At 57.9% G+C, this 20,257-nt stretch overlaps 1 protein-coding gene across 5 annotated transcripts in view; it reads left to right on the top strand.

Annotated features, from left to right (window-relative positions):
- Positions 1-20,257, top strand: part of VAV2 (vav guanine nucleotide exchange factor 2) — a 181,000-nt gene that overhangs the window by 83,707 nt on the left and 77,036 nt on the right. For all 5 annotated transcript variants that reach the window (XM_061199641.1, XM_061199638.1, XM_061199640.1 and 2 more), the window contains exon 3: positions 15,679-15,737. In XM_061199641.1, coding sequence (XP_061055624.1) covers positions 15,679-15,737 — 59 coding nt within the window. The remainder of the gene's footprint in view (positions 1-15,678; positions 15,738-20,257) is intronic.

Genomic DNA, 20,257 nt, shown 5'->3' with positions numbered 1-20,257 from the left:
CTCATCTGAGATTTGTAACCGAGGTTCTGTCCTGTTGTCCAGCACAGTCTTCTCAGAGGTGGGTCCCCAGAAAAGCGAGAGCTGCGGTCTGAGCTTTGAACACCTGAGCTGGGTTGTCATGGACGGGCGCCCACGGTGGGAGCTGGACAAGGAACCATGGCTCCCTCTGGCCCAGAGAGAAGTGGGGGGCGCTTGGGGACCGGCCAGGGGGCAGTGCGGAGCATGGGCGTGCTTCTACCTCGGGGGTCCTGGGCATCCCGGGGTGACGGGCTACTGAAGGCCCTTCATCTCAGAGCTGTGGGATGGCTCTGGAGGGACAGGGTGTGTGGGCCACAGGGATGTCACCCGTCACCTTGGGGCCACGCCTCGGGAGGAGGGCTGCCCCCGGGGTCACGTCTCTCTGGCCCCCCTAGGACATGCGGGCTGGTGAACATTGTGAAGGGGATCGTCCGCCCTCGTGCCGCGTGACCGTGTGAGGCCCTTGTGAGCGCACAGTGGGCTTTGGCAGGAACGTGGGCCGCCGCTCTGCTGCAGGCGAGTTGGTGTCCTCAGATCCAGTCTTGTTTCGGAATTAAAGAGCCCTGAGAAAGCCACGTCACTGGGCCGCGGCTGCCATCGATGTGACAGGGACCCCTGAACACACAGACCTTGAAATCGCCGGAGAAGCCAGGGTGGGAGGCGGGGGTCTCCAGGGCAGCCGGCCGTGGGCCGAGCAGGTGGCCGCTGGGCCTCACGCGTCCCCCGTGGCCCGTGCGCTTGGGGGTTCGGAAGAATCGCAGGATGCTCTGGAGCAAAGGAAGCCACTGCTTCGGAAAAGATTCACAGGCGTTTGTGAATATGGTTGTGCCTTCCCAGCCTCTGGAGAGAGGCTTCTGCGGGGGCCGGAGTCATCCCCACCCGGCCTGTCTGCGTGGTGTCACAGGCAGAGCCAGTGGACGCAGTGTGGACGGGGCCCTTCTGGAAGGAGTGGAGCCTTTGCATTTACAGGGACGAGGACGAGCTGGGGACAGCCCTGAGCCCCTCCTGTGTGGCCTCCTTCGTGCTCCTTCTGGCTGGGTTGGGGTTGGAGGCGCGTGTGGATCTGAGGCCAGGGCCGAGGTGTCCCTGGGCGACCCCTGCCCGTCTCTGGCCGTTTCCTTCCTCTATATTCCATGTTCTCACCAAGTGTCAATCTCATCAGAAGGCCTTGAGCTGTGTGTTTTTGAATGAATGAAGCTGATTAAATGTCTTTGAAATCTCTAGATCTAAAGCTAGAGGGTTTTTTTTTTTTCCTAAACATAACTTCTCAAAGTATCCTGCACATACAGAAAAAGTGTCTGTCGTAAGCGGACAGCTCGATGAATTTTCACACAGTAAAGCCACCAGGTAACCAGGATTGAGAGACAGGACGGAACCAGCATCTACTGGGCGCCTGGGGAGTTCCCACCACACCCAGTGGGGTGGGAGTGGCTGCCCTAATCGGTCCGCAGAGTATGGCGGGACCCAGCGAGGGCAGTCGGCTGACTCCAGTGAGGGCCCAGGAACAGAAGAAAGTACTCCTTGGATGAGTGACCTTTGAGGGCACTTTGGAGGAGGCTAAGGTCGGGCAGGAGGCAGGTGAGGGCGCTCCCGGCCGAGGAGCAGCTCAGGTGCGGTGGAGCGTTAAGTCATGGCTCGGGGAGGTGGCACATAATCGATGCTTTTTCTCACCGTGTGCCTCTGGGGCCTCACCCCGGTGGCCTGTCAAGTGTGCGTGTGCCCGTGTGTGTGTGCTGGTTTTATTCTGTTTTGGGGCTGGTGTCCTGACGGCTCACCATTCATTCGAGTGCCCACTCCTCGGCCGTGAGAGCCGCTGGAATCCATGTAAGCAAAGTCGTCAGTCGGCCACGGGCCTCAGGTGAGGGTTTTGCAGTGCCCTTGACCTCCAGAGTGGCCCCGGATCTGGGAAGTCTTCTGGTCTGATCGCCTGTGCAATGCCAGCACCAGCTTCTTGTATGCCTCTCGTGACGGCATGCTCACTACCCCCGGTGGCAGCCCACCTCCCTGGGGGCTGCTCCCATGGCACCCAGGCCTGCCTCCCTGGCACCCGCCTGCCGTGGTGGGGACCGTGTGGGGTCAGCACAGCGGGTTGTTTCGATATGTTCCTGTTAATCTTCACGTGCCTGAGCTGCCCCAGCGGGTCACCAGCTGGCTCTGCTATCCCACCTGCCCCCACTTCTTGCTGTGTTGCCCTTGGGGCCATGTCGCCAGCCCCCATCTGGACTTCTTGCAGAGCGTCACTGTCATTTACCCGGACCCTCTCTGAATCATTGGGGGAGCAACGAAGCAGGGTCCCCCTGCTTGAGGAGTGGTGAGTGGGGCATGAAGCCTCGCGCAGCCTTGGGGACATCCCTCCCTGCGACTCAGGAGGGAAGGAACAGAGAGGGGGAGGGGGCGGGGACCCAGGGATGGAGCTTGGGAGATTGTTCCTGTGGGCCAGGTGGGGAAGCCGAGCCCCCGGCAGCGGGGCGCGGGTGGGTCCTTCCTCTGCTACCCTCCCCAGGCAGCGGCTCTTTCTCCTCCACTTCGGGCCGGCCTCTCCATTGTGGTCACGGAGAATCTATTCTGGGAAAAATGCATCTTTGAAGCCTACCCTCAAGGAGGAAGAAAATCCATGAAGTGGCTGGTGCGGGAAGGCCCCTGACGGGCCAGGATTAAGCAGGGATCGCGATGAAACTGCTTTTCGGGGAGCAATCCGGAGCTTTGTCTATGGCTGTTTTCCATCTGTTTCCTTCATCACAACGTGCAGGGGAGGAAAAATCACTTTAGACTTTTTTCCTGCCGAGGGTTTCCTTTGCACAAATGGGGCTTGCAGTTGCCGGGCAGCAGGGATTCTTGGGCTGATACTGCTTCGGAAAGGAGAGAGGTTCTTCGTGGTCCGTGTGAGCCGGCCGCCCTCTGCAGTGTCAGGTGCCAGGCGAGGCTACTTCCTGAGGCCGTCCTGTGGACAGGGTGCCCTCATTTTTGGCGAGCCTACTGCACATGTGCCAGCACTATGACACATGCCAGCGGGTCCCCCAGCGAGTCCAGTTCATCCCTCAGGTCTGAGGTTGAGTGGCAGGCACCTCATCCAGGAGGCCTTCCCTGATTGCCCCCCCCCATTTGGTTAGGTCCCCTGCTAGCGCTCCTGTCCTCGTAACACCGAGCACGCACTGGGTCCTGTGAGCTCCAGAAGTCACTTCTGGCCTCTCGTCCCCGACACAGTGCTTGGCATGTCTTGGTGCTCGCTGAACCCTGTTGAACACGTAGGTGAGGAGGGGAGAACCCCCAGCCTCATTATCATCCCCACGTTACAGATGAGGGCCTGGGACCCCGAGACCTCAGGGCATGGCCGAGATGGCGGGGACAGTCTGCAGCTGGATATAAAGCCGGGTTTAGCGACACCAAGCCGGGCACTCTGTCCCCTGTGGAAGGCTGTGCCACAGGCCCCTGAGATGGGGGCGGGCAGGTGCCTGGCCAAGGCAGTGGGGAGAGCTTGGGCAGGGTCCCCCACCCTTGCTCCCTCGTGCAGGGAGTCAAAGGCGGAATTCCCAGGATGCATGACCAAGGTAGGCGGGCGCTCCGTACCCTGTGGTCAGCTGCTGCCCTCACTTCTCCCCACCCCTGCCTGAGGCTCTGCTGACCCATTTGGAACCGCCCCGCCATCCCCGGCAGGGATGGGGACTCCTGCTGAGGGCAGTGTGTTGTGGCTGCTGCTTGGGGGTCTCCCCCCGGCTCCCAGGTGTGTGGCTTCCCGGGAACTGTACCACGACTGGCGGTGGGCAGAGTCTGCAGAATTACCTCTTCAAGGTTGTCCTGTCAGCGATGCTATGACAAAAATGCCATCGACTGGGTGGCTGAAACAACACACATGTATTTCTCACATCTCTGGAGGCTGGAAGTCTGAGATCAGGCCCCCAAACGGTCGGGTTCTGGTAGGGGCTCCCTTCCTGGTTGGCAGATGGTCACGTTCTCGCTGTGTCCTCGTGTGTTGGAGAGAAACAGAGAAATTCTCCAGTCTCTTCTCAGGGCACCAGTCCCCTTCATGAGGCTCCACCCTCATGACCTAATTGCCTCCGAAGACAATTGCATCGGGGGTTAGGGCTTCAATACAAGAATTTGGGGGGGGACACAAACATTCAGTCCACAGCGAACACTAACCAGTGTCCAGTGACAGACAACCACAGAAGACTTGGAGGTGGTGGAAATGGGGGGCTGCTCCCCCAGGAAGGGCAGAAATGATGATTATGACTGTGACAGTGAACCCACAGGGTGGGTGGACCTCCTCAACCACCAGGGTGTGTATTGCCCCCGTTTCTCGGGCAAGGAGACTGGGACTCAGCTGTACTCATCGTTGCCTGCTCGGTTGGGGGTGGATGGGATCCTTGTCTGTCAGACTCAGAGCAACCTTTTTTTCTTTTTTTTTTTTTAAGAATTAATTTATTTTTGGCTACGTTGGGTCTTTGTTGCTGTGCACAGGCTTTCTCTAGTTGCGGTGAGCGGGGGCTTCTCTTCGTTGCAGTGCGCGGGCTTCTCATTGCGGCAGCTTCTCTTGTTGCGGAGAATGGGCTCTAGGCGTGCGGGCTTCAGTAGTTGTGGCAGGCGGGCTCAGTAGTTGTGACGCACGGGCTTAGTTGCTCTGCGGCATATGGGATCTTCCCGGACCAGGGCTCTAACCTGGGTCCCTTGCATTGGCAGGCGGATTCTTAACCACTGTGCCACCAGGGAAGTCCCAGAACAACCTTTCTTAATGCTCAGTGCTGTCAGATCTTTCCAGAAACACCCACCCAACCATGAACGCGCTTGGGTTTGCAGTTTGTCTTGTAATTTGTGTAGCTGCTCGAGGCCGTCCTCACGCATCTCCGTGGCTGCTGTGGTGCCGATGGTCGTCCCTGACGTCCCTGATCCCTCTCCTGCGGGATGTCAGCAGAGCCGGGAGCGTGTGAACACAGCACAAGCTGAGCTCCGCCTGGCACTGGGAACACAGGTCAGAGAGCCGCTCCCCGGACCTGTGAGGGGCAGAGCCACACCCTCCTTTGCCATCAGAAAGCCCAGGGAGAAAGTAGAGAAAACACTGCAGGGCTGTCAGGGTAGCCAGAGCTTCAAAGGCTCTCCAGGCGCTGGCGTCAGGAGGAAGGAGCGGGCGAGGGCTGATCCAGCAGAGGAGAGATTCATCCTGCTCCGTGCACTGGGGTTGTGATTGCAATTAATAACTCAGTTACTAAGTCATCACTTCAGAGATAAGTGTGTATATTGAAAAATTATTGCCGTGGTGTAAAAGATACAACTTCTGTTCCCCTTCCCATTAAAATGGCCATTCATCAGGGAGGGCAGTAAAGCAGCTCTGAAACTCATCGGCCCTCGCCAGGTAATGGCTGCTGTCACCTCGCCCCCATTAGCAAGCTGGGAGTTTGACGGATGGGGAAGGCCCAGGGAGCCAATGAGCTAGAAATGCTGGGGGGCAGGGTGGTGGTGGGGATTCCTGGGTGAGGCTCAGACCGGAGGCTGAGGTGCTAATCAGACCATCCACGTTCTTAGCCGTCTCTACTACTGTGTGTAGGTGACCACTCTGACCCTCAGTTTCGTTATCTGACAAGGGGCACAATATCACCTCCTCGTGTGGTTGAGGATTCAGTGAGGCAGTGGGGTAACTTTGCAGCCCAGTGCCAGGCTGGGGGTCAGAGCTCAGGTTCATGGTCAGGGCTCAGGCTCACTTGGGTGTAGGCTTCTTCAAGGAGGCCCCTGGTGGGTGTGATGCTCTGAGCGCTGCTCACGGGCTGAGACTCAGCAGCATTGCCAGGTTGCCCAGGGGGTGTGGATCCCCAGCCTCCAGGGGCTGTGGCTTGGCATCCCTCGGAACTGTGTGCTGGAAGACCGCTACCACCTCAGTACCCAGTGTCCCCCAGTGCAGTTCTAGGACGGGATGGAGAAAAACAGAATCCACTCCCTGTTTCTCAGCAGCTGTGTAAAGTCTGAGGAGGGTGTGAAAATGCAGAAGACGCCTCTTAGAAAGGGCTTGGGGTCAGACAGTCTGGAGCCGCCTCTTACAGTTGGGTCCCTGGCAAGTGAGGTAGCAGTCCCCTCATCTGGAAATTGGGGAAGATGGTCCTGACCCCACGGGATTGTGCTGGAGCCGAAGCATACGTGCCGAGGCAGGAGTCGATGCAACAGCAGAGGCAGGTGTGTCTGGGGTGGGCCCCGGGGACCTGCTCAGGGAGCCGGCTGTGTAGACGCCTGCTGTCTGGCCCCTTGGTTCACCGTCTCCGTCACTAGGAAGAGGGAAGGGAAAAGTGTAGCGGGGGCCTCTCGGGAGGGCAAGGCCTCCTCCTGGGATGGGGGCTCCTTCCACCCTGCCCAGTGCTGTTCTGTAAAGCATGTGGGCATCCCAGCCCTGGGCTGCCCTTGGGATGCTCGTACCTTCGGGGCAGTGACTCATGACGCTGGGACACAGACCTGTGTCTCGGCTCGTGGCCTCGCCTCGGATCAGCGGGGAGCTGTGTCGCTGCCTGTCTGCAGCTGGGTTTGAGATGCCGCCTACGTTTTGACACACCTTCATCCCACCTCTTACCTGCCAGACGGGGGAGGGGAGGCCCGGCCCGTGCTCCCCTCCTGCTGCCGTGGCAGCTCCATCGCAGCTGTGCTAACAGGGAGGTGGGAGGGGGTGTCGAGGGGGATAGTGAGCTGCATTCACAGACGGTGAGTGGTGGCCTGGGGCGACTCACCCCACAGGCTCCCAAAGCCACCGTTGTGGTTGTTGTGGTGGACGGGCTTCCTGGCCTCAGGGCCTCACTTAGCAACCCTGCTCTTCTGGGGTTTATGATCCTGCGCTGCTGTCTGTTGGCCTCAGATGCGGTGGATGAGCCAGCCTTGCTGGGGCAGGGCCCGGGTGAAGATCTGGGGCCCCGCAGCTAGATGGATGACCTGGGTCCACCTCTGCTCACCACTTGTCAGCCGTGAATCCCCGAGCCTCAGTTGCTTCTCCGTGAAATGGGAAGATTGTCAGGAGTGTCTCCTGGTGGAGGGGGCGTTTGGGGGAATAAACAGAAATAAGCCTGGTAAAGACTTGGCCGGGGGGAGGCCTGGATGCACGTTAGCTGAGGTTGTCAATGAAGACAGTCAGAGCGGGGACCTGGAGCTCCAAATGGCATCCCTGCCTTCCCGGCCGGGTCTGCCTGGAAGTTACTGGGTGGCCTTTGCAAATCATTTACATCTCCCTAGCTGGGTTTTAGGTTTCCCATCTGCAGATTGAAGAATTTGGACCAGATGGTCGCTAAGCTCCTTCCACTAAGGATTTTACGTTTCCCTGACTGATTCCTGCAAACCCTCCTAGTTGGGAACAGCTCCAGTTCAGATTCTCCCCTGGTCCTCTCCCAGTCCTGTGATCGTGGAGCGTTTGCCCCGATGTTACGGATCAGGGACCACAGACAGCCGGTGCTCAGGGACTCTTGGATGGACACTGTCTGTTGCAGGCGCCCCTGAGCCTCACGGCTGGGTGGCTCTGGATGCTCCATTCACACCTGACCCCTCACTGTGTTCCATGAGGACACCTGGATCCAGCTTCCCTTCCAGCCTCTTCTTTCCTGGTTCCCAGGGTTATGGAGTGTTGCCCCCGGCCTTTCCTGCTCCGGCTGGGTCCTGGGCTTCCTTCTCCTCTGGAGGTATGGGGGCTGGGCCGTCACCTTTACACACTGGCCAGGGCAGCTGGCCACCTTAGATGGTTGCAGTGGGGAGGGGATGGTGCCGGGAGACGGGGGCTGCCGCTCAGCCCTCCTCTTCCAGCTCTCCCGAGGGTGTCAGGACGGAGGGGATATTAAATCTCAACCCCCCGCCAAGCGTAGCCTCGGAGACACAGAGAAGGCAGGGATGCTGGCGGCAGAGAACATGGGGAGGAACGGGGGTGGCCCCTGCCCCCTTCCCATCTCCCCTCTTGGGCTCAATGTAGCGGTCAGCTGGTCTCAGAGGCCCCGGGCCACGTGCCGTCCTCTTCTCCAGGCTCCTGGCCCTGGGCCGTTTACAGCTGTGATGTCCCTGGGGGCTTCTGCTTGGCCCCCTCACCAGGGGCCTCACCAGGCCCTTTGGGTCTGTCCTGTGCGCCGTGGCCCGGGACTCTCAGACATGATCAGAGCCAGGGGAACGCCAGACTAGGTCACAGCCTTTCATTCCCAGTAGGAAATTGAGGCCCGAGGGGTGGGGCGGACGCTCAGAGAAAGGGCCGAGCAGAGAGCAGGGCCAGGGTCCAGTCTGTCTTCCTTGACCACCCACCTTGGGTAAGGTGGGGGTCGGGGCTGTCTCCTGGCCCCGGGGAGGTGGCTGGGACAGATGCTCAGCATCCTTGCTTTTGTGGGGCCTCCTGTGTGTTTTAGGAGCCGGGCTCCAGTGCGGTCCCCGCCTCCAGCGGTGAGACCTTGGTCCTGTCACCGTACCTCTCTGGGCTTCAGTTTTCTCCACTTGTAGAGAAGAACAGGGCAGCCCCCGTGGTGGGTGGCCGTGGAGACGGAGGAGTGTCCACGCACAGAGGGGGCTGAGGGCATGCCAGGCGCTGGCTCCCCTGGAGGCGTACTGCGGGCAGAGCGGTGTGAGGCCACCGTCACAGGTCCGAGAGGGCCCGGGGCTCAGGGATCCCTCTGTGTTGGCATCCATCTGTCTGGGTCGCAGACGTCAGCAGCTACAGAGTCGGAGGTGTGAAGATTTGGGCTGCTGGTCCCTGAGGCTCGGGGTGGTCTCTTCTCCCTACGTTTGAGGGTCTTGATCTGGACCTACCGAGCGAGGAAGTGCAGCTAGGTTTGGGGAACTGTTTCAAATCTCGCTGAAAACTCAGTTCAAGGGCACGAAAGAGCAGTGGGCCAATTCTGAGATATCCATAGTCTTTCCTTTCTTAGCCTAACTTTTTCTTTCCTCCTAAATCACTTTCAAGCTCCGACCCTCTGAAGGCTCCCAGACCCTCCCTCCGAGCACTCCCCTCCCAGGTTGCTGCAGGTCTCTTGGCTCCGTGAGTGGCATTTTTTTTTTCATTCTGCTGTTTCGCTGTCTTGGGGCATGGGGTCTGGCTCCCTCCCGTCTCCCCGCATCCTTTTGGCTCCCTTGAAGCAAAACCCCATCTGTTAGGTACCGTGGCACCGCCGTGCAGAAGGCGGTGGCTAAGAGGTGACCGTGTTCCCCGCTTGCTTTTGTTTCCCGGCCTTCTGGTGGCAGAGCTTGAACACAGGGCTGTGGTTGCCCGTGGTTTGTAACGAATCACTCCTTGCCGGCTGCTTGTCATTCTGAAGGCAACAGCACAAGTGTTTCTGACCTTGCTCTTGATGCGGAAAGAGAAAAAAGGAAGGGCAACGCAGGCTGAGCTGGAGAAAGCAATTTATAATGATTTGCTTCTAAATATGCAGCCGAGTTAGCTGTAGATTTCCCCGCCGATAGGTGAGTTTCTGCGCAACGTATTTAAATGAGCTTGATCATCTGGCCCGTTTGGCTCCTGGGAGCTGCTGGTGTGTTTGCAGATGAGTGGTCCTGGCTGATAAGAAAGTCTTCCTGGTCTGTGCAGTTCCTGCTTAATGATTCCTAATGACCGCGGGGAGCTGGGGCAGGAAGCCCTCCTGACCAAGCGGGGCCGACGGATCCGCCCACTTGTCAGCTGACCAGCGGCTGGGCAGCCGGGCCCTTTTAAAGGCCGACTTGTAGCCATCTCTGTTCTTGCTCTGGATCGTCTCTGCCCATTCTTAGGTTCACATTTTGAGTTGCAGGGCAGTGACGTCTTGTGGGATGACAGCAGAGCTGCCGTGACGGATAGACCTGGTCTGGGCTGGCTTACACGGGAGGTGGCGGCACCGTTCAGAGAGTTTCCCGGTGGGCAGAGCGTGTGTGCACGTGTGTGCGTGCGTGTGTGGCCTCTGTCCACGCAGACCTTCTGGGATCCAGGCTGATGGCGGCTTTGCCACCTTTAAGTGGGGCTTTCAAGGTCACCCCAGGAGCGGGGAGGTTTCGTGAGCTAGGTCTGCAAAGCAGCCTGCTTGATGTCTGTTCCCGTGACTGCAGGCAAGGCTGGAAGATGGGGTCTGGTTGGGCCTGGAAGAGGAGTTCGGGGTTTCTTGCCCACTGCGGGCTCCCGTGTGGAGTATGGTGCAGCTGATGGGAGACTGGGTCCAGTTCCTAAGTCAGCCACTTATTGCTGGGTGACCTGGGGCAGGGTTCTCGTTCTCTCTAGTCCCCAACGTCTGCATCTAGTAAGTGGAGAGTTGGGGGAGAGAATAATACATATAGGAACCATGTTTGTGTCATGCTAATCCTAGTGCATGGCACTTAGTAAGGGCTCAATAAATGGGAGCTCATGTTCTCATAATTAAGAAGTGGGGATTGGGAGGCAGGTTCTCATTGGAACCTTTGCTGTTTGTCCTGTCTCTCCATCTGTCTATCCACCCATCCACCCATCTGTCGATCCGTCTATCCATCCAACCATTCACCATCCACCTACCCATCTGTCTGTCTGTCCATCTGTCCATCCACCCATCCACCCATCTGTCGATCCGTCCGTGCATTCAACCATTCACCATCCACCTACGCATCTGTCTGTCTGTCCATCTGTCCACCCATCCAATCAACGGATCATCCATCCATCCACCATTCACCCACCCATCTACCTGTCTGCTCATCCACCACCCACCCAAATCCCCAGATATTCTTTGAGCATTCTTAAAGTCACTCTGTGATTTAGGCCATCATATAAACTCGGTGAGCTGCAGTGTTTCTCACCTGTAAAATGTGAAGAGGCAGCTCAGAGCCTGGTTTTGAAGGTCAGATGTGATGCCAGCCCCAGAAGAGCTTGGAAAAGCTGACCATGGGACATGAAAGGTGTCCATTGTCCGGGATGCCTGAAGCTGTCTGCATGGAGCCCCTGGAACCATGGCCTCTGCTCGCCCTGTAGGGAAAAGGGAAAGCATGGAGGCTGAGAGACATGTCACGGACCCCTCCCCCATCCCACCGAAGGTACAAGGGGGTGAATTACAGAAGGTTCTCCTCTCAGAGCCGCCGCTGACTGTGTAAGCTTGAGCGAGTCCGTGGGTCACTGGGCCTTGAATTCCTGTCTGTAAAATGGGGCCACAATTTCAGTCCAGCCTATCTCATGGGAGGGAGCCTCCTGGGGCTCTTGGAGCTCTGAGATGGCGCCTGTTGGGGAGCAAAGTGCCCCTGAACCTGATCCACCCTCTATTACGTCCCCACCACAAGGCACGGTGCCTGCACTTAGCAGGGCACATTAAACATTTGATGAGTGACTAAGTCAGGGAAGCTAAAATCATTCATGTCCTCTAGACTGAAACAAAAGTTTCATGAGATAATACTTAATTTACTTCTCTCTTCTGGTATTGTCTGTCCTGTCCTATCCCATCCCATCCCATCCCATCCATCCCTTCCCGCCCCATCCCATCCCATCCCTTCCCGTGCCGTCCCGTCCCATCCTCTTCCGTCCCATCCTATCCTACTTCACTGAAAAAATGCCGTTAGGACCCTTCCAAGTTTACGCCTCACCAGTGGGTCAACACCTGCAGTTTGCAAACTCTGCCCAGGAACAGTAGAAGGTGAGTCCTCACCTGAGTTACAGCCCTTGCTGGGCAGGAGGCTGACTGATTGTGGCTGGGCCTCCTGCAGCCCAGGGACAACCCGAGCAGAGGAGGGTTGGCGAGCCAGGCAGCCCAGAGCTGTCTCTGCCCACTCGGGGCCAGGCCCTCGAGGCCGCCGTCTGGCTGCTTCCCCGTGCAGGTTTCAACAGAGGCTTCAGCAAAGGGGTAACGGGTCCAGAGCTGCCCGGAGGCCTCGGGATGTCCTCCCTGTCTCCCCCTGGAGACCCCTGAATGATGCTGCTTTTTGAAGTCCGAGATCCCCTCTCTCTCTGTCTCTTCATCTCTCCATCTCTCTCTCGGCCTCTGGTCTCTGTCTGCCTCTTCAGCCCTCGTCCTGAACTCCTCTTTTTAAGTCGTAACAAAGGCTCGAGCCTGAAGCCAGGAGCTTCGCCCTCTTCCTTTGTTTTCATCCGAATGGGGGTGGGTGAGGCAACCCTTAATCACCGCGTGGATCTCCTTGCTCCCCTGGTTGTGCAAAACCCCCTTCTGCGAGCCGTTTGTGAGCACCTGCTGCAGGCCAGCCGCCTGACACACGTTCCACCGAGTCCAGCAGAGTCACATGAGAGACACGCTCTTCTCCCCCATTTCACCGACAGGCAAACTGAGGCAGGGGGGCCGGATTTGAACCCAGGACTGTCTGGGCTCTTCCTCCCCAGCAGACCATCTGGCTGCAGCCCAGACCCACTCCGGTGGCCCCGCACCGAACCCCGCACCTGCTCTGCTTGGGCCACCTTCTGAGGAGGAGCCGCCACCTCTGTCCGAGCCTTTGGGCTGGGCCTGGGGGTCTACATTCTAAAGCTCCTCCCATGCACGTGTGGAAGCTGATTGGCCACCGGTGTCTGGGAATCTGTCCGCCGGGTGGAGAGCTGCAGGGTCAGAGCAGGCCACGCCTGGTGGGGACGGGGCCAAGACTGCCATCCAGGGTCCAGACCCCGGACCCCGGCCTCCCAGCCTCTGGGCTGTCACACCCATTCTTGTTCCTTCACCGAGTCTTAAAGGAGCTGAAACATTAAAGGTCACAGTCAAGGCAGGAGGTAGATGCAAGTGAACAGCACAGACAGCCGTGGCTTTGGGGAGTTGGCCGTGCACGTTTCTCCTCCCAGCAGGACTGGTCCCCGTGGGTGCACACCCTTCTCCTGTCAATCCCCTGCCCGGCCCCTGCACACGTGTTTCTTTGTTTGCCTGGAGCTGAGGCTCCGTGGGCCCAGGCGGGAACAGTTGGTGGATCGCTGAGCCCAAAGGTCTGAGCCGCTTGTATGTGGAGGGAAGGAGAAGGGGGAGGGAGGAGGGGGAGCAGGTGCTGTGTCTTTTCATTCATTATCAGGGATGCGGACGAGAAATGGAGATAAAAGTTGGGGAAATGTCATCCTTTGACATTCACGTTTTCAGAGGAGTTGGCAGGGACTGTGGGCCAGGAGGTCTCTCATCACAGGAGAGGGATGCCTCGGGGGAAGCCCAGCTCCTCCATCCCGGGAGTGGGGCAGGCACCGGCCAAAGGCGCCTCGGGAAGCCACTGAGGTGCTTCACGCCCCCCGCACGGAGAGGATTCTGCTCCCTAACCTTTCACGCGGGGCCAGTGCCCCTCATCTGACCCCGCGGCTCTGAGGGGTCCCACGTCTGTTCCCAGCAGCCCCTGCCCTGGGCCTCTGGTCACTGGAGTGAGGTTCCCCCTGGTGAGACCTGAGATTTCCCTTCTTGCACAGACACCAGCCAGGAAATGCGCAGCCCACGCAGAGCGAGGGGCAGGGCACCTCCAGCAGAGCTGGGACAGTTAACCCTGTTAACCCCGTTTAAGGAGCTGCTCCTGTCTGGTGATACAAATCCAGAGCGGAGCCCTTTACAAACTGCTAGTGACAGGTTCCAGCCTGGAGCAAAGCGGCTGAGAGCTCAGGGCTGAGCTTCGCTGTGGTCATAGCAGCAGGAGAAGCCATTCTGTCCGCTGGGACTGTGGACACGGGGACCGGACTCCTGGCCTCAGCTCACTCACCTGTGGCAGCTCCTCCTTGTCCTGGGCTCCACCTGTATGAGACTCGGCCTCGGCCCTGACTGCAGGTTGGCAGACAGGTTTCGTCTCCTGTGCTGATGCTGACCGGCTGCTGGTGCCTTGTGTGGACTCCGCAGGAAAGACTCTAAGCCTGCGTCTGGCTCCATGCGGAGGAGTGCGGCAGTTGATTAGCAATGTCTGCCACGGTAGGCGTAGGAGAGGGGTGGCATGTGTGCCCTCTAGTTGCTAAGCCCTTCGGTCCTAACACTTCCAGCATTCTATCTAGTAACTATAAGGACGTCAAGCAATATTGCTTTAATTTTTGTTCTTCCTAAATATTTAGAGCCCTTAAAAGCCAAGAATAACAGCAGAAGCCAAGTTGCTCATTATTTGTGAAAGGCCTCTTGGAGCACACACGTGTGGGAGCCCTGGCTGGGCCAGCTGCACATAAGCCCATTGAGTCTTGTCTGAGAAAACACAGAAGAACCCTGTCATTCTCTGCATTCATAACTTCCGTGCGTCCCGGCCCCTGAAATAGAACCCCTACCAGAAGACAGCGCACAGCACTCAGCTTGTTGGCCGAATCTGCCGTCTCGCCAGCTGAGAAAGGGCCCTTCTGTATGGTTTGGGGTTCTCTCCCCCTCTTTTTTTTAAAAAAAATTGCTGCTAGAAGGAGAGCTGCCCACAAGGAAGTCTGAGGCATGTCTCCCGGATGGGGGACTTCGGGAAGGTGACCTAGCCTCAGTTTTCCCGTCTCCCAAGTGTGCGCGGCAGGCCTGGCCTCGTAGGGGTGTGAGGATTCGCTGGGATGATGCCCATGAAAGGCCCATCAGACTCAGTTTCTGAGACAGCCGGTGCTCAGCAGAGGGTGTCCGTGACTTTAGCAAGTGGTCATCACGGGCCATGTTCATGTTCCCCGTCCTCAGACGCGCACCCACACCCCCCCACACCCCCACACCCGTGCACACACAGCTGGCTCTCAGAGTCGAGGCTTGCCCCTGCCTCCTCAGTGCTCGGTGTCTGGCACGGCAGGTGCCCCGTCAGTCCTGCCGGGAATCGCGAGCAGCTTGTGTGAGTCGTGAGTCATTCTCGAGTGCGTTATGCTCTGTGTTGGGGGTCAGTCCCGCCCTCTCCTGGCCTCCATTGCCCCGTGGCCATCCGTGGACACTCATCCCTGCTTGCTGCTGGTCATTTTGGAGATCTGTGGAATGGCCGCGTTGAGGCCTCTGAGGCTGGGAGCTGGGTGGGTCCTGTGTATCTGGAGGGGGCTGGACACAGGGCAGGACCGGGTTGGGGCAGGGGCGGCAGACGGAAGGAGTAGCCACTGCTCCTCGCCGAGCATGTCAGGAATTTGAGTTTGACAAGTCTTGTCGGTCTGGGGAGAGCCTGCTGGGATCCCCTCATGAAATCTGAACCTGGGCTTCTTCGTTTTCCCTCTACACCCTGACCCCCCCAGGGAGCCGGGCATCTGTTTAAATGGTCATACTGGAGAGAGAAGGGGCTGGAAGGGAAGGGAGCACTATGCTGGGATGTTTGCGTCTACGCTGTGCCCCGGGCTGCTGTGTCACCTTGGGGAAGTCTCTTGACCTCTCTGGGCCACTGTTTCCCCATCTCTGAAATGGATCAGCACCTACTGGGAACAGGAGTTGTTATTAATCACATGGTAACTTCCAGAACAGGAGCCTGGGGTGAGCACTTTGTAGGCATGATGTCTGAGCAGACTCTCAGTGGCCCCGATGGGGCAGACCCTCTCCTGGGGGAGAACGAGACTCGGAGTGGTTGATGTCGGAGCCCCAGGAGTCGGCAGAGCGGGAGCTGTGAGCCCAGCCCTGCTCCTCTCCAGGGCACTGCGCCAGGCGTGCGGTAGCCCTCAGCAAATATTAGTGCACCAAAATGACATATTTTGCACGACAAATACAAAATAGGTGTCTTGCCTAAAAAATCTTATGCTGTGTTTTTTTGTTATTTTTTACCAAGATGAAACGGGCTCAGTGAACTGTTCTCGACACCTACGAAACACTTCATTACAGTTTTATGATGACTTTCGGCTTTCTGGTGAAATTACAGAAACATCTTTTCGTCTCCCCCCAGGTCATCTCGGCCGTGTCGAGACTCTCCCTGCACAACTTGGCTCAGAACAAAGGGATCAGGTGAGCTTCGCAGAGCGCGCACTGCTGAGTGCCTGCCCTTTCATCTTCATCCGCCACCCGTGTGCCCTGTCACAGATATTGGAGTTTTGAGCAGACACCCTCTGCCCTGTGTCTTTCTCATGAATTTTCAGCGTGTTGTCGGGTTGCCTGTTGGCAGCGGCTGGAAGGGGCGGGGAGGAGGGGAGAGGCTTCAGCTCACACTGGGGAAATCTTGCAGCATGTTACTGATGGCTGCAAAATCTCTCTCGATTTAGGTAATAAGATCAGCAAATTAATCCTTTCACAGATCATTGCCTACCTAAATGCACTCTCCACACATCAGAAGTGGGTTTTGCCTCGCATGAAGTAGCAGTGTTTGTTTGCTGTGATGGGGCCGAACCCAGGGACCTGCCTGCTTGGGGCTGCAGGCCTCCCGGCAGGAATCTCTCCACTCCCAGCTTTAATTCTGCTTGGATTGCAGAGAATCCCATGGCCCCCGCCGTCTGATCTCTCGTCCCTGATACGTGGATGTTGTGGGGCGAGGGGCCCTGGAACTGTGAGGGCGGAGGGGTCAGGGGAGATGGGGGGATGGAGGCATGCTGGCCACGGGGGAAGGGGACGGGGAGGGCAGCCCCAGGTGAGGACTGGTCATTGTGGATTCTGACCCATGGATGGGGGTCAGGGAGACCAGGTTCCATATCTGGTGGGGACAAGCACAGGGCCTGCCTTCCTCGATGTCCCTGGGGATTGTGGGCTAGCAGGGTGGGGATGAGAAGCTTGGGAGGGCAGAAATAGCTCCTCCTGAGGGTGGAGTGGATGGGGTCACACCTGGCTGGGCGCAGGCGACTTCGTGAGGGTGGTGGAACTACGGAGGGGCTTCACCCTGGTGTTGTCGTGGAGGGGGGCGCTGCACATGCGTGGGCTGGGGGTCCCAGGACCAGGGTGCCTACTGCAGTGGGACCCTTGGTGGGGCTGTTTGCCCAGGTCCAGAGGGTCACCAGAACAGACGCAAATATTAGGGAATCCACCCAGAACCTCTTTTTCTGTTGGGTTCTCCAAGGACTCCGAAATTTCATTAAATTGAGGATTTTTTTTTAATGTCAGCTAAAGGATAGGCTGTTTAGAAATGTTTTTAAGCTGCTATTAAACACACATTTGAGAATATTTATAACACGTTTAGGGTATAAGGAATAACATTAAGATGAAACCCCTGTACCCACCACCCAGCCTACGTTCTAGAACGTTGCTTCAGCTGTGAGGCCCCCAGTTGCATGGGCTGGTTTTCAGTGTAGCTTTTGTCTGTAATAGGGACACGTTAAAAATGTTTAATTGAGAAAAGCGAGTTGTTTCTGGATACAAAGACAGTACGTGGATTTTTTTGTGTTTTTCCCAGAAAAGGTCGTCCGTTCTTTCCCCCGCTAGCCCGGGACGCCAGGCGGTGCTCTGGGTTGCCTCTCACCCGTTCCAGCACGTTCTCCAGCTGTGTGCGTGTCTACAGGTACACGTAGGCAGGAATGAAGTCCTGCCACGGAAGTTAGTCATTTTATCTGCTTTGTCACGTAACGTGAGAATGTGAGCTTTTCTCTCAATCCATTAAACATCCTCCCAAACAGGGGCCTGCTGCCAGGGAGCCCAGCGGTGCTCCTGGGGCGGACGAGCCAGCTGGCTGTGCTTGGACTCGGTCCTGCGGTGGCCTGAGCACCGTGCCAGGCTCCCCACGCCGTGCCCTGCCGGGCCCGAGGCCCGTGACCGAGGCTGTGACCGCCCTGTCTACGGGCTCCTAGAGCCTCAGTTTCCCTGAGGGTTGACAGCCAGCCAGGGGGTCTGCTGGTGGCTTAGAAGGTGGTGAGGGGCCTGAGAGCGGGCGTGTGACCTCTGATCAGTGTGGAGGCCCCTGGGGGACGAGGTGGTGCCCTCCCTCCTGGCCTTCTCGCCCCCATCCCCCCGTCTCCCCTGACCTCTCTGCCCCCATGGTCCCAGGGGCCCCCGCCCCACGACCCAGGTGCCTCCCAGGCTGCTCCCGTGGTGCCCTCCGAGGCTGGCAGGTGAGCTTGGAAACCCGCCCTCTCCCCTCCCTATTCAGGGAGCCGCCCGGGCGGTGTGTGGGCACAGTGGCCCCCTGGATGGGGAATGAAGACCCCAGCCCGGAAGGTGGCCGCCCCTAGGGTGATGGTGAGCAGAGAGGGTTGCGATCTGGGCTGTGGAGTTGGTGAGGCCCGGCTGTAAACCCTGCATCCTGTTGGCTGTGTGGGAAGCTCCTCTCTGAGTTGGTGGATGGGGATTCACCCAGGGGCTCATCAGGGTTCATTCAGATGAGGCACGTAAATCCCGAGGTCAGTGTTGGCCCACAGAAGGGCTCAATACGTATTATAGTTTGTTGCAATGACGTAACAGGGTATGTTGGGGACCCCCAAGACCACCCTCGGGTCTGACGATTCGCTGGGACTCAGAGAACTCAGCAAAGCCGCTATACTCAAGATTCCGGTTTATTACAGCAAAAGGAGCCAGATGCAAATTAGCAAATGGAAAAGGCACATAGATTGGCGTCCAGGAGAGACGATGCACGAGTCTTCCAGGTCTCCTCTCTCCGAGGAGTTGCGTGGACAGTGCTTCATTCTCCCAGAACGATGTGTGATGTCATGGGTGAGGGTTGCCAGCCAGGGAAGTCCCCCTGAGCTTTGGTACCCAGGTTCTCGTTTGGGGTGGGTCATGTAGACATGGCTGACTGCCCACGTGGGTGACCTTAGCCTCCAGCCCTTGCAGAGGTCGAGCTGGTACCATGGGCCCCTAGGCCCCCCATAAACCCCATCATTTCCCAGACTCTGTGGCTGGGCCCGGGGCCCCCCAGGTAGACAAAGATGCTCTTATCAGCAGGACATCCCAAGGGCACAGAGGTCCCTGCCGGGAACTGTACCAGGGTCTGATCTTTCTTGAATGTGCAGGGTGTGGGCAGCCCAGGTCTGCTGAGTTAACCCTTTACTGCACACGGGGGAGGGGGAAATGAAGGGGATGGGGAGGGGGAAATGAAGGGAATGGGGGGAGGTGTTTGCAGACAAAAGGAAGGGGCAGGGCCTCCCGATAGGAGCAGCACCTTTGCAGGAAGAGCTGCCCAGCTCGCCTGCATCTCCTCCTCGCCCTTATCGCTCGGTTTCCCCTGTGCCCCATCCTCACCCTGTGTTTCTCCCTCCTTGTCCGAGCCCCAATCCAGAACTTTCCCAGGGTCTTTTCCCTCCGCAGCCCCCTGGGGACAGGACCTCCATCACTTCACACGGCTCACCCACCCTGAGCCCGGGAGGCGGGCTCCGACCGCCCCTGTAGCAGGACGCGTTTGAATAATCTCTCCTCGTGCACCGTGCACCGTGCACCGTACAGGCTGAGTTTTCGCGGGCAGTTTACTATTCTGGGAGCCACCGGCACTAACACAAAACGCTCATAACTATGCTCTCTTCCCTTAAGAGCATGTCGTAGTGTTGTTAATTAGTAGAAGGTGTTCCTTTAGCCAAACCCTTTTCTGTTGTGAAAACCCACAGACCAAGCCCGCAGCCCTGAAGAATCTCTTCCTCATTTCTTTCATGGCTGGATAGGAGCCCAACGTGCTCCTTTAGAAAAATGATCATTTTCACAATGCTTGCTCTGTGCATAACAAGCTGATTTTCCACAAAAGCCCCAATCATGCTTCTCAGAGGCTGATGAATAGGAGACTTAATCTAAGAGCCGCACCCTGGTGCTGGCTGGGGGATCAGGAGTGATGTGCGTGTGCAGTTGGGGTGATCCCTGGGGAGCCACCCAGCTCAGCGTGTGGGGATGTGGGTCCTTGTCGCAGCCGGAGCCGGCCCTCCAGACTGAGGGATCATCACGGCTGGGAATGGCTGGGAAGGAGGAGACGGTGAGACCCTCTCTGTGGCTGAAACTGAAAGGTGAAGCCAAGGCGCGCCCCGCCCGCGGGGGTCTCATCTGTCGGCCACCTGCTTGCTGAGTGACCTTAGGCAGGGAAGCTCTTGGACCCTCTGTCTCTTCTTCTGTAGGCTGGGAAAGCTCCCCCTGCCACGCAAGGTTGCCGTGAGCCCGTACACTGTGCAGCGTGATTTAGTGCAGCCCCTGACACTCTGTGAACGCCCACGGGCTGCTGGCTGGGTGCTGGGCTGACTGACAGGTGGCCCCCCAAAAGATACATCCACCTTCTAACTCCTGGACCCTGTGTGACAGGGAAACGGTTCTCTGCAGGTTACGTTTTTATAGATGTACTTACACCTGTAATTGTAAGAGGGCGGCAGGAGGATCAGAGTCAGAGGAAGGAGATGTGATGACGCAGAGGAGGTTGGAGTGATGTGGCCACGAGCCAGGGAACGCGGGTCGTCTCAGAAGCTGGAAGAGGAATGGATCCTCCCCCGGAGCCTCCAGAAGGAGCCAGCCTTGCTGACACCTTGATTTGAGTGCCTAAGACCCACTGCAGACTTCTAACCTTCCAGAACTGCAAGACAGTAAACCCGTGTTGCTTGGGGCCACTGTTTGTGGTGCTTTGTGACAGCAGCAGTGGGAGT

Source organism: Eubalaena glacialis, chromosome 9 (genome assembly GCF_028564815.1).
Source record: "Eubalaena glacialis isolate mEubGla1 chromosome 9, mEubGla1.1.hap2.+ XY, whole genome shotgun sequence".
In the NCBI taxonomy this organism is placed as follows: Eukaryota; Metazoa; Chordata; class Mammalia; order Artiodactyla; family Balaenidae; genus Eubalaena; species Eubalaena glacialis.
This window is presented reverse-complemented; position numbering and strand designations above follow the sequence as displayed.